We start from the raw sequence: 12,590 nt of genomic DNA on the forward strand, positions 1-12,590 counted from the left end.
GTTACTTGCACACACCCTCTTACCCCCCCAACCCACGCCTCCTCCCACCCCCTCTCCAGGGAACTCTAACCCTTTGGGGTGTACCATCCATTGGGCCCTAAATTGAGAAAATAACTATTACTTAACTGCATGACCTGAAGAAACCATCCTAAACTCTGCTCTGTTCATTACTGCTTCTTTCCTCCTCAGTCCATGATCACTGGCTCCCCAGTGCCCTCCTCGACTCCGACACTTGCTTAGTGTAGGGATAGACTTGGAAAGATTTATTAGGCAGGGCTGATTGTAGCACAAGAGTTGATCTACTGTATGCTGTTCAGTTTTGAGTTTCTCATTCTTTGCATTGCTTTATATTGGATGTAAAGTGTGCTTCCTTTTCTCTTGTGATATTAATGTGTTAATAGTACTTGCCTTACTTTGAGAACCGTAGTTTATATAAAATAAATCACTATTTGTTATATAACTTGTAGTGTGTCAGTGTTTCCTTGAACTAAGTGTATGCTACACATACGGTGTGCCTCACTACAGCCCTTCTCCTCCCCCCCACCCCCCTTAGTCTAAGCCTAGCTGCTCAGTCATTGGTACCAAACCTTGGGTTAGTACATTAGGCCATAACTCTGTCACCTCTATTGGGCTTTTCCAAGTTCTATCACAGACAGCAACTTCAGTAAAACTCCCCAACATTACCCAGGTTCCATGACAAAAAGGTGGGTGGAATGCGATGTAGGTGACAAAAGGACATATTCACAATGTTACCCTATGGAAGACATGGGGGGTGGAGGGGGGGGCAGATGCACTGCAGTTATTTACCCCCCTGACTCGTATTTCCTCAGATGACTTACGGAATCGTCTGAGGGTTGCTTGTGGGCTTGTTCTTCAGTCGTTCTTTCCAGTGAAAGGTTCCCAGGAGTTGCGGGTTCACGGATTCTTCTGGTCAGGTGCAGCTGCAAGATGCAACCTCAGGCGAGAAGAATTGCATGAAACTCTGATACATACATACATCCTTAGGTCACTTCACAAGTTGGAGAAAGGAACGTTCCAGCAATGGAATGGGACGCCGAAATTCGAGGAGAATGTGACTTGTGGCACAAGCTGGTGACCACCAAAGTTCTGAGCTTGAACCTGGAATGGCAAAGCTTCTGGGGAGGTAGCCGATGAGAGCTGGGCAGTCCAGAGACACTACCAAAGGCTCAGAAGGACAGGATCCTTGGGTATGAGTTGCGACTTGTTGGTCCCACTAGTCCAAGGGCTAAAGCACCACTCGGGCTCTTCAGAGATCCCACCCCTACCCACCCCGGGGGTAATCCTCAGCTTGTCCTACAAGACTTACCACAGAGAAAATCTGCAGGCCTAGCATCAAGGAGACCCGAGATGGGAGGGAAAGTCTGACCGCGACAAGTAAGACCCTTTGTGTTGCTGTGCTGCAGTGACCACCTTCCGAAACAGGTTACCTGCATAAAGTCCAGTCCTGAGAAGTTTCCTGCATCGTGTTTTTCTGCATTCTTCATCCAAGAGTCCTTGCACCAGCGAAAGACACCACCGAGATCAGCTCAGACTTGCAACCCCTGCGAATCAAGGACTGAGGCGGACGGCGGGAAAAGCAACCTCGGACCTTGACCTGCCAAGTCCTGGGAAGAATAGAGTATGTGTGGTAAGTTACAGGCTCTTACCTGCCCCTAAACACTTTGCATTAACTTTTACAAAGCATTTTCTTTGCCTTTGCTTGTTTACGCAAGCCTTCCGGAAGTTGGGGACACTTCTGTTAGAATACGGTCTTCTAACCCTTGGAACTGTTCACTGGATCCCAGAGACACTGCCTTCATTTTTTCCTGCATCACAAACTGTGTTGGGCTTTCCTGAACTTTTGGGCATAAGGCCCCAGACCACTTGGGCAAGGACCTTTTGAAGTTGGAGTGTATTTTCTGTGAACCTGTATCACATTAACTTATCTGCACTTTTTTTACAGGAATTTGATGTTATGCCCTATGCTAGTGGCTGTATATATGTAATATGTTATGTGTTGTGATATTTTTACCTGTTAGTCATTTTCATAGTGAGATTTGGCCATAAATAACTATTTTGCATACATACTGTCGAAGTGTAATTTGTGATTCCCCTTGTGTACTCATTGTGGACCCTTTACAAGCTCACCGCCACCTCTTGACTTAGCCTAGACCTCTCATTGCTACCTTAAACTGGTTTGGCTACAGCTCCCAAGAGTTGTTCCGCTTCACAATAAAGGTTTGCCTTCTTTACATCTGTCCTCCAGGCCAGAGTATAGAAAATCAGTCCCAACACTGAGTCTCTTCTGGAGTCCCCTTCAGATCTTCTGCAGGCTGTTCGAGGGATTCTTGGCTCCAAAGATGACCTGAACAAATGGCTGCAGAGATCCTCTTTTTAGCTGAAGGCCAGGCTGCAAGCAAGTCCAAGCAGACCAATGGTAAGGGCCTGCACTATTCAAACAGCCAGTAGTTGTCAAATCAAGGACAACTACGGTTTTCACATTTGCCCCAGACCTAGATTCTCTGGCGCCATGGTTGAGTGGGACTCGACAGTCCCACTCACTTTTTGGGGCCGCTCACAAAGGCATAACTAGCACACTAAATCAGCAGCTTTCCTTGACAAATGCATTACCTTAGAAGGAATTCCCTGACCTGGAAAAGCAGGAAGGTCAAACAACAATTTGGCCAATGAGGGCAATCTCCTGGCAGACATTTTAGGGCACTAGCCACGTTCAGTAGCCATATGTGGTAAAAGTGAATGTGCACACTAATGATGTAGAAATTGTAAATATATCTGCTGACACCAGCATGTCTTTAGGCACATATAAAAGCTAACAAAAATCCCAAGTTGGGGTGATAGAAAAGTATCCTCACTGCAAAGTGCTGTGCAATGTTAAAGTACAAGAATTCAAAAGGGAAACTTAGTTTCCCAGTACTGGTAGTCTGAAGGACTGATCAGTTTCCCACAACGAGAAAAACGCAAGGAAAGTGAATCTGAAGGCTTTACTTCCCTTTAAAAAGACAGGACCGGTTTAAACTGAGTAAAAAGTGTGGGGGTCCATGGGAACTATAGAGGGAACGTTTCAAAAAGAGACTTCTTTCCTAACAGTCTCCTGCTTGAAATTCGTCATTCGAGCAGTCCTAACCAGCTCACCAATCACTATTTTGATGCCGATCTAATCGGGTTAGCCTTCAAAATACTGAACACGCTAGCACTCCCACACAGTGGAGTGCAGTGTCTGGAAGGCTTTAGACCGGTTTATCCCAAAACTGTGGGTGGTTCGGTCTGCTGCCGGTTACCCTTCATCTGCAAAACTCCTATTGGCCAAGCCTTGTTGTCCACACCAAGGGCATAAACCAAATGGATGGTGGCAGGGCATATAAAAATGCACAAATACCCCAATGGCTACCTTATAAGTGCATTGTGCTAATAATACAGTAAAAGTGGCTACAACACTGGTATAGATGAAAATAAATCGCAGCTGCCATCAGCCTAGTGCACAACGTACCTTTAGGCTAACAATCTCCCTGCTAGCAAAATGGGGTGCTTAAAAGGCCCCCCCCTGCCCTGGTAACTGTTAGGGAAGTTTGCTCTTTTTGCAACTTTCCCTCCATATTCTACAGTCCCCCAAACTGTGTATTTTTAGTGAAGTGACGCCTTCAGCTTCACTCCACTGGGCTTTTGCTCACATGCTATTGGAAAACGGACTAGTCCTTCAGGCGGTCAGTACTGAGAAACTTGGTTTCCCTTTGTCTTTAAACTTTGTTACCACTTTAGGTAACTTTTATCATTGCATAATGCATCTTCCAATGCAGTGCAATAGGTGTTAGGACAGTTTTTATGAAGCTAACTAAGGGCTTAGAAAAACCATTCAATTGGGGCAGTAGAAGGCTGTACCACCTGAGTTCATGGTAGTGTAGACAGAGCAGCCAGGCTTATCTTAAGAGGGAGATAGAGCTGTAGAATCAATACAAATGAAATTGTAATACAAATGGTCCAAAAAAACCACTGAAACACTATGTAAAAATACATGATTTATTTAAATACAGGTAGGCCCAGATAAATCTAGGGGTGAATAAGTACTATTGATGATTTTATGTAATAATAATCAAAACACACTATGCTTGAAGGTGCACAGACCAATGCATATAACCTTATTTGGAACACCTAACAATAGTTCTAGGGAAGTCAAACTTTTTCATACACATTCAGTATAGGTCACACCTATTCTTGGGGAGTAAAAACCAATGGTTACTTTCACCATTGCATTAATTAATGTAAGGGCAGTAGACCCTACCGGTTGTACAGTGACTCTCAGTAACAAATCACATAATCGGTCAACTGGGTAGTATATATTTTGTGAATAGTGGAACACTTATTCCAGGTACAGTAAAAAGCTATAACTACTTTTGTGATAAAACCCGGTTATACTAGGTGATTAAAACCTAAGGATGTAATATTCAGTTACAGGTGCTTTTGAGATCAGTGAAACACAGATTGAGATAAGCAGTGACTCTTTAAACTTATTTTTGGATGGAACACAGCTAATTCAAGGCAAGTAAAACCCATATACTTTTTCAATCTCCCAATAAAGTCCAGGTTAGATCTTTGCCAGCTATCCAAGTAACTTGTATGACTTATGAGGGACAATTGGAACCAAAGACTTTGTCTGTCTACAACAGCACAGGGAAAGCAAATGCCCAATGTTACACTTTACTGAATGGCTCAGTTATTCTAGTTAGGACCTAAGGCAGACTTATTCTGGACAGGCTAACAGCAAGTCGGGGGGAAGCGAGACCCAGTTGGGGGACACTCGTACTCTTATCCTAACGGGCATAATCTGGTGAAACCAACATATTAATTTTGGGAAGAGGCACAACCTATCACAGGTGAGTAATATACCTTCACATCTACTTTCTTTTAGAATGGCAAAACGGTTTCTAAGGAAAGAAAGATGTTAACCATACTTTTAAGAATAGTGCATCACACATCCAAGGTAAGTAAGAACTTTTGTAGCTGTTAGTTACCAACCAATTCTTTTACAAGTAAGTAACTTTAAAACACTTATTCTCTTTTCTAGGCAAAATTCCCAATCCCAAAAGTCTTTCCCCTATTCCTGGAGCTTGAGTGGCAGAAGGAGGGTCACTAGAATCTAGTGACCAACAGACACGGTCAGAATAGGTTCTTAAGTAGCAAAAGTCAGAGTTCCTTAGGAAGATTGCGCAGACAGGCGAGTACTTTACTTCTAGAGTTAGAAACGGGTGCAGGCGCTTTGCAGAAAACACCCTAGCGGGAGTCTAGCAGTGGGACTGGGTGCACTTGATGAGGGGCCTCCCCTCACAGAAAACATCCCACAGCTAAGCAGAAATCCTAACAGATACTGTTCTGTGGATTTGGCACCTTTTCAAGGAGCACCGAAATCGTGGTTGAATTATCGTTGTTACAAAGGTCCAGCACTCTGGTCAGGGGACTTTTCAGACTTGATTTGTGTCTCTGGAGATACACCAGGATGCCAACCAAGATTCTGCGCGGTTCGGAAGACTGTGCACCACACAATGGTTCGAGGTCCCGGAGTATTGCAGCCCTGCAAGGTCGCAGCAGCGCGTGGGATGGCTCAAAATGCTGGTGGTCTTGGGTCTAATGGGTCTCGCCAGGCGCTGTGGTCGTCTTTTTCGGAGTCCCCAGGTCGATCGGAAGGAATGGCTACAGCAGGCTCCGGCTGCACAGCAGGCTCTCCAGTCGCTGGAAATAGTCTCCGCTGCTTTTCCTTCATCCTCCTTCAGTTTCAGTGGTCGACTTGTCTTCAGCTTCCAGCTTCGCAGTATTTAACAGGAACTACAGCACAACATTGGCATTCTCTCCCTGCATTTTACAACTAGGTGCGGTCTGGTTGTCCAATCGGGACTGCCAGCCCCCACTGGGATTTGTCCCCATTAGGGAAGGAGGAAAAGAAAGGGCTGTAGAGTTTTGGAGTCCTCCCTCACTTCATGCCTCCACAGACAGACTGGTGCCTGGGCGAGGAGACTAGGGGACTCCCACGAAGATAAAAATCACACAAAGGAATTTCTCGCCCTGAATGTCGGAAGGAACAAGAATCGGCTAACACTAAGATGGTGAAAAAAGACTGAGGACATTTTTGTAAAATGAGCACCCTTGGGTGGCTACTGCAGCTGTGAACACAGCCCGCGGTAACGGGGCACTAAATTAATACAAGGTATCAATGCCACCAGCCATTGATGGTAAGCTTGTCCCTGTAACAGAATTGTTAGTTTTAGTTTGAAAAGGGATACATTGTATCTCCCCAGCACTCCACATAAGTTGCGGTGTGCTGGTTACACCTAACAAAATGTAAAAGGGATCCAAAGATGCTTTCTACCCATGGGAACTGTAGTTCTCTCAAGGTTAGCTAGAGAAAGGTTAAAAGGGAAGCCCTAGGGCATCCCAGCAACAACAGGCACTTAAGGCCAAAAAGTTCTTGAAGATGATAACTTTAAAGGCACCATGGCGAGTCTTTAAAAACAATTACACCCATAAAGAGTAAAAGATTCTGCGGGTGTGGAAAAAGGTTCCCACTCAGAGGTATAAAAGCAAAAAGTTCTGAGGTTTACTATTTCTGTGAAAATCCTACCTATCAATGGGGTCTCTTAGTTTTGCCCTGGACATACCCCCGGGGAATTTCTGGTTACTTTTAGATGTGCTAAGCAAAATACTGGTGACAGCAGTTGCTTTTGCTCTATTTTTGATGTATTTTGTGTTGGCCTAAACGTGTTTAGCTACTGACTGTGACTAGTGTCCAAACACACCGTGTACAAGGTCTTTTGTCTGTCCTTTGGCTATCTTGTAGTTTGACCTTCTTCCTCCCCTTTCAGGTCAGGAAATTGTTTTTTTCGGCATGCACTTTTCTGGGAAAGCTACTTTTTTGCGGGCTACTGCATGTCTTGTGTGGTCACTCCCAGGAAGTGGATAGGGACCATCTATTCCCAGTCCACATGCTGCTGCCAAGCATGTCTGGTGTGCATGCAAGAATGAGGGCCCCCAGTGGTCCCCGATTGGACCACTGCTGATGTGCATGCGAGGGGCAGATCTTGCCATTGGAGGGCTGAGTATGGTAACTCCCGGCTGTAGATAAGGAGGGGTCCTGCTGCCATGCCAGTAAATTGGAATGAGCTGGTAAACCGAGCAGGCCGTGGAAGATCCAAGGGAGGAGCTGTGACGAGGCCAGGCAACCAAATCTTGCTGCTTACATGGAGAAGCCCTGCTTAGGGACTGATCCCAGAAGACCCACGCTGGTGCCTCCACTCCTTGTAGTGGTGGGATCAACCATTCCGATGTGTTCTGGAAGCCTAACAAGTGAGCCTTCTCGGAAGTGTCCCTGGGCCGTCGAGCTCAAGTTTGGGCTATCTAAGAGCGTCCCTGTACCGCATTGAGGCTCGGGACTCTGGGGATCAACAGCTAGTCCAACAAGAGGCACTCATGCCAAATTTCGTTTTGACAGCATCTACGGGTCGCGACATGGGAGGTGGCTTCTGACCGACTATTAGAAACTTGTGAACATTGGTCACAAAGCCCCATTTATCTTGGGGATGGACTTTCCAAGTGAGGGTTGTAATTTTTGAGGATTATTACTGCTACCCATCTTTACTTACCTTTTTTTCCTATAGGTATTTTATTGGGAAAGTAATGTTCATGTGCACTAACTCTAAGACTGTATGTGTGTGTATATACATATATGTATATTTTCCTTATTTGCGATATTACCAGTTTTAAGTCATTTATGATTGTGTGTTTGTGGGCCTACTCTAAATTAGTATTTTTGGTACACTTACTAAGTGTAATCCTCAGTGTTTAACTGTGTGGACTCATTGGTGACACCCGACCACTGTCACCTCTTGGAATTTAGCCTCCTCGTCTCCAAGCTACCTTGAATTTGTCTAGCTATACTTCCAGAAGCACAGCTGCACTCAGGTTGAGACTTTTAATTTCTATGAAGATCTTCGCAAGAATTGTTTGTATTTGCTAATCTCTCGGGGGTGCTTTCAAGATCTTGTGCAAGTAAAAAACCCATTTCAAATAAGGCCATTTTTGCTTGCCATAAGGTGTTTAGAACTAGACCAGATCGAATCCATAATCTCACTATAGAGATTAGTATCGCACAAGAATTCAACCTGATCGATATCAGCAGAAGAGATATCTTCTAATTCTTGGAGTTCATTAAAGATGTTCAAGATGCTAGATCTACGTAAATCCTATTTCTCATATGGAGCGTTTTGGCATTTAAATATTAACGTGTGCAATTGCCTAAATTTGTTTGCTTTCGTATTCTGTTTTGATTGTATTCCATTTTGATCTCCTGGGATTTAGTCGGAGCTCAGCCTTGTTCCTGCTTTTTCATGCTGGAATTGATTCTGATCAGGTTGGTGCGTTTTACTTGCTTGAGCCTTCCAAGGGCCTGGTGGATCATAAATGTCATCTGACATGTCAAAGTGTCTGTCCTTTTGAGAGGTCATATGTACCGCTGCTATCTTAATAGGGAGGGGTGTATTGACGTTGTTAATCCTCATTTGTAAATATTCATCCACAGCTGCTTTAATCTGTTCAGTTCGTTCACGCAAGTATTGTTCAATTATTTCTTTGGTGGCCGGTGGTGGAATATGCATTTGAGAGTCTCCAGATCTGTTTGTAATGAGCCTGCTCATTGGATTGTCATTACGGTCTATATTTGACTTCTTTGCTAGTTCCAGTAGAGCGTTCAACGGGGAATGTGATGGTGGATTAAATATTAGTGGAGTTTGTTGACTAGTCGTCTGATTCTTTGGCATCTCCGTCAAAATAATTGCGTGGGGTTGTATGTGGACTGTCGATTGTTGGAGGCTTTTCGGGGACTTCAAAGATGACGCTGATCGAAGCAGGCAGTGCCTGTGTTAAATCAACCACCACATTTCGCGGTTTCACTTTCGTTGCAGCCTTTTTTGACTTGCTGTTCCTTTGATATGGCTTTGTAAGAAGCAGTTTCGTACGAGTGTTTGGTCGCGGTTGTTTAGTAAATAATTTGTACGACTCTGCCGGTTCTGGTCGTGCAGTCTCGGGCATGGAACATTCCACACTGATCCATGATGAATTTGCATCATCGGCTGCCGATTCTCCACACTTTAGCGGCCGTAAGATTTGCTCATACATTGGAACTGCAGCTGGTATTGCCTCCGTAATGTTCTTTTGATGTGGAGTATTTTCATAAATTATTTTGGAATTTATTGCCACATTGGATGAGTGCAGGGCACCAGCGGTTGCATCCATCCATCCAATAATTTTGTCGATTTGTCTTGACTGTTTAAGTTTGGTGTCAAGAGATTCAAACATTTTGTATAGGCTTTAGATAGTTGAATAAACCACGGTCAAGGTTATTTGTAGAAGATTGTCTGTTTATTATTTTAGCTGCTTTGTCTCTAGTAGGACATCGTCTCGGGGTGGGCTGAATATATGACACCGCTAGAGAAATACTCGAATCCATGGAACACGGAGCTCGATAATCTGGCGAATTAGAAATTGATGATGAATTTGTTGGTTATACTGGCATGTGTTAGATTGTTCGTAAACCCTTCATCATTTTCTGCAAGCTCGTCAATTTGAGCCAGTTCTTTTTTTTGGGTTCTCTGCCTAGGGGACATCACTGTTTGTGATAGGGTGTTGTCTGAAATGACCTGTATGGACTCTTGTCCATTATCCAGTGCGAGGACTGTCTCAGCGACATTTGTATCACTCACTGTTTGCGCAGTGTTGTCAGCAGTTATACTCTGTGGAGGTGGAATTACCAGATGTTTGTCTTGTTGCGATGGTGGAGGTCGAGTCTCCACTCGTTGTTCGTCTTGGTTCAATAGTGGGGGTGGAGTCGCCACTCGTTGTTCGACTTGCTTCGCTGGGGCACAGAGCACGAATATTTTGATTTGGTTGCAGTGTTCTGGTAACGGGGGTGAGGGTTATAGATTTGCGAGTAGCCATTCGTTTGTTCTTTGCAGTTGCCGTTCCAGCTTTCGCCGAGGGTGACTTTTGCATCAGCGTAAGCGGGAATTCACGCAAATGAGGCATGTCAGATTTAAGTATATATGAGCGCATATAAATTTAATTAAAGCTCAGAATTTATACACGTTCGCTTGTTATACAAATACGAGCGATTACCTGATGATTAGTAGAAAATGATTCAATAAAGTAGTTTGAGCTTTAGATGAACAATGCACTCTATGCGAGAACTAATGTTAATTTAGCCACAAACCAAGTAAAATAAACCTCTCAAGCCCTCCAGACTGCAGCTCGCTGGGTGCATGCGGCCGTCCTATTTTATACACGCCTTTCACGTGGGTGCGGCGCAAAGCCTAAACAAAATAAACAAGTGCAATTAGATACAATATAGATTAAGTACCTAGTGTTTAGATATTCCTTGACATTAGTCACCTTCTGGAGGTTGGAGTCCACAATATAAAACGGAGCCAGTAAAGTCAAGTAAAGCAGGAAAGAATGCAGCTTTGCCTTGCTTGAAGACGCCAAGGGAGAGCGGCCAAGCGGTACTTGAGGGTACTTGCTGGCTGTTATTAACATTTGGACTGGGCTGTAATCTGCAACATAGTACAGCTTAACCTTTCCTTGCAGGTTCCCCAGGTGGGGCGGGTGGAGAGAGGTCCTCACACAATCACATTTGTATCCTAAAGACAGCATCCTGCCTATGTTCTAATTATTACCTTCCTATCTACAGTAACGTTTTGTGAAGTTAACCCTTGCCTAAACATGTAAATGCTTTTTAAGAACTCGGCATTTGTTGCATTAATATTGAATTTAAAGTTAACAGTGGTACCACATAGAACTGTAAATGTTAAGTTACATGTTTACATTTCTAGTACAAAGCAGGTCTTATTTATTTGTATGTATCCACGTATGTATTTGAATAAAACCAGAGTAGCACCTGACATTGTGTAGACATTCCTTTGTGAGAGCTTGGGGATTCAGTGTACCTAAGAACCAGCTTGCATCACCTCCTTTGAGTCTCAGCCTTGGCTGCTAGTCCATTCTACCAATTAAGAGCCTTGGCTGGGGGTGCTCTGTGCCTCTACCCCAAGTATATAGTGGGCAGAAGTACAGATGCCCCCTTTCCGTCTTTACCACACTGTATGATTGAATCCCCTTTGCAATGTGAGAAATCTACACATCAATTGGCAGTACATTAATTCTTCACATCATTTCCATGTTTAAAATATGTAGATGTCGAAAATATCTCTGCATCAAATCGAGGATCAGCCTGCCGAACAGCTTCCGATGCTTAACCAGGAGGACCTTGAAGCAATACATGATCCAGATGTCGTCAACAATCAAATTGCTCTTTTAGAAGCAAGATGTCTTGAAATGAAGCCCAATCTTGGTGCTATTGCTGAATACAAAAAGAAGGTATGGTCCATTTCATTTGTACTTTTAAATTTTAATCTGTTAGTTGTATTCCTGTGTGGATAGTATGTGACATAGCAGTTTGGGCTGGATTGTAATCTATGGAACAGCATCAGTAGTTGTGACATCATAACCAAGAGGATGAAGACCAGTGGCAGCAGGTTAATACTGTAATTGTAGTGGTAGAAATAAAGTATTTACCCTGAATATGCTGGAACATTTGAGCATAGCAAGGGACCCAGAAGCAATGAAAGTGGTTCTCCCCACTGAGAAAACCTTAATGTGTCAAAGGGTCGCTGCGAAAGCAGCTCTCACGGCAGATAAGGGCTCAATCGAAATCACCCTCTGCCTCCATTACCAGCCAACAATCGAGCTTCTCGAAGAAAGTCATTCAACCTGGCTAAACTGCGGGAGAAGCCACAGTGAGAAGGCTGAGCTATACAAGAAGGCCCAGGCAGCACAGGAAAATTATTCTTCGAAAGCTAAAGGAGCTGACCCTGAGCGGGTAGCGCCCACAGCGGTGAAGGTATCCCTCCCTCCCGAGGCGAGAAGCCGCTGTGGTGACTTTGACAAGGTCTGTCGGGAGAAGGGGACACCACCTCCAGAACCTGGTTCCAGTCCCCCAGGGAGGATGGGGGGGGGGGGGCAAGGAGGCCTCGGATCAGTCCCAGGCCATGGCTAAACGAGGATATGTAGTTACCTGCACACGGTCCACAAGGACTTGGTCGTGGGCCCAGTGTTTCGGATCACGCCTGTTCTGCCAAGGGATGTGTCTGGACATCTGATCAACGCTCCACACCTTGGTTTCGGAGATCAAGAAGAGGATGCCACAAGGGCCTGTTCCAACAGTCCCCCGACATTTCAGCCTCTGCACCCACGTCGGGTCCCATCTCTCCAGCATACCCAGGGACGGATATGATATGGCATTTAAAACGCGCCTATACACAAGTGTTTCAAGGTGCGATGAGGCAAGGGAGGGGGAACAGAGGGAAGACGGACAACGATCCTACTAGGCCAGGTGTCATTCAGATGGCGCGTGCATGGGAAGGGGGGGGGATTGGACAGTGCAGTACATTGGGGGGGGAGTGGGAATAGAATAAATAATTAAAAGTAAGGCCATCAGGTGGCAAGTGCTGGTAGTGGGACTGTAGGGATACAGAAAA

General features: G+C 44.7%; 1 protein-coding gene across 1 annotated transcript in view; it reads left to right on the forward strand.

The window, feature by feature from the left end:
- SMC4 (structural maintenance of chromosomes 4) overlaps positions 1–12,590 on the forward strand; it is a 1,048,897-nt gene that overhangs the window by 883,525 nt on the left and 152,782 nt on the right. Inside the window, exon 21 of the mRNA XM_069618465.1 lies at positions 11,248–11,430. Coding sequence (XP_069474566.1) covers positions 11,248–11,430 — 183 coding nt within the window. The remainder of the gene's footprint in view (positions 1–11,247; positions 11,431–12,590) is intronic.

This window comes from Ambystoma mexicanum, chromosome 10 (genome assembly GCF_040938575.1).
Source record: "Ambystoma mexicanum isolate Mex_15411 chromosome 10, UKY_AmexF1_1, whole genome shotgun sequence".
NCBI classification, from domain to species: Eukaryota; Metazoa; Chordata; class Amphibia; order Caudata; family Ambystomatidae; genus Ambystoma; species Ambystoma mexicanum.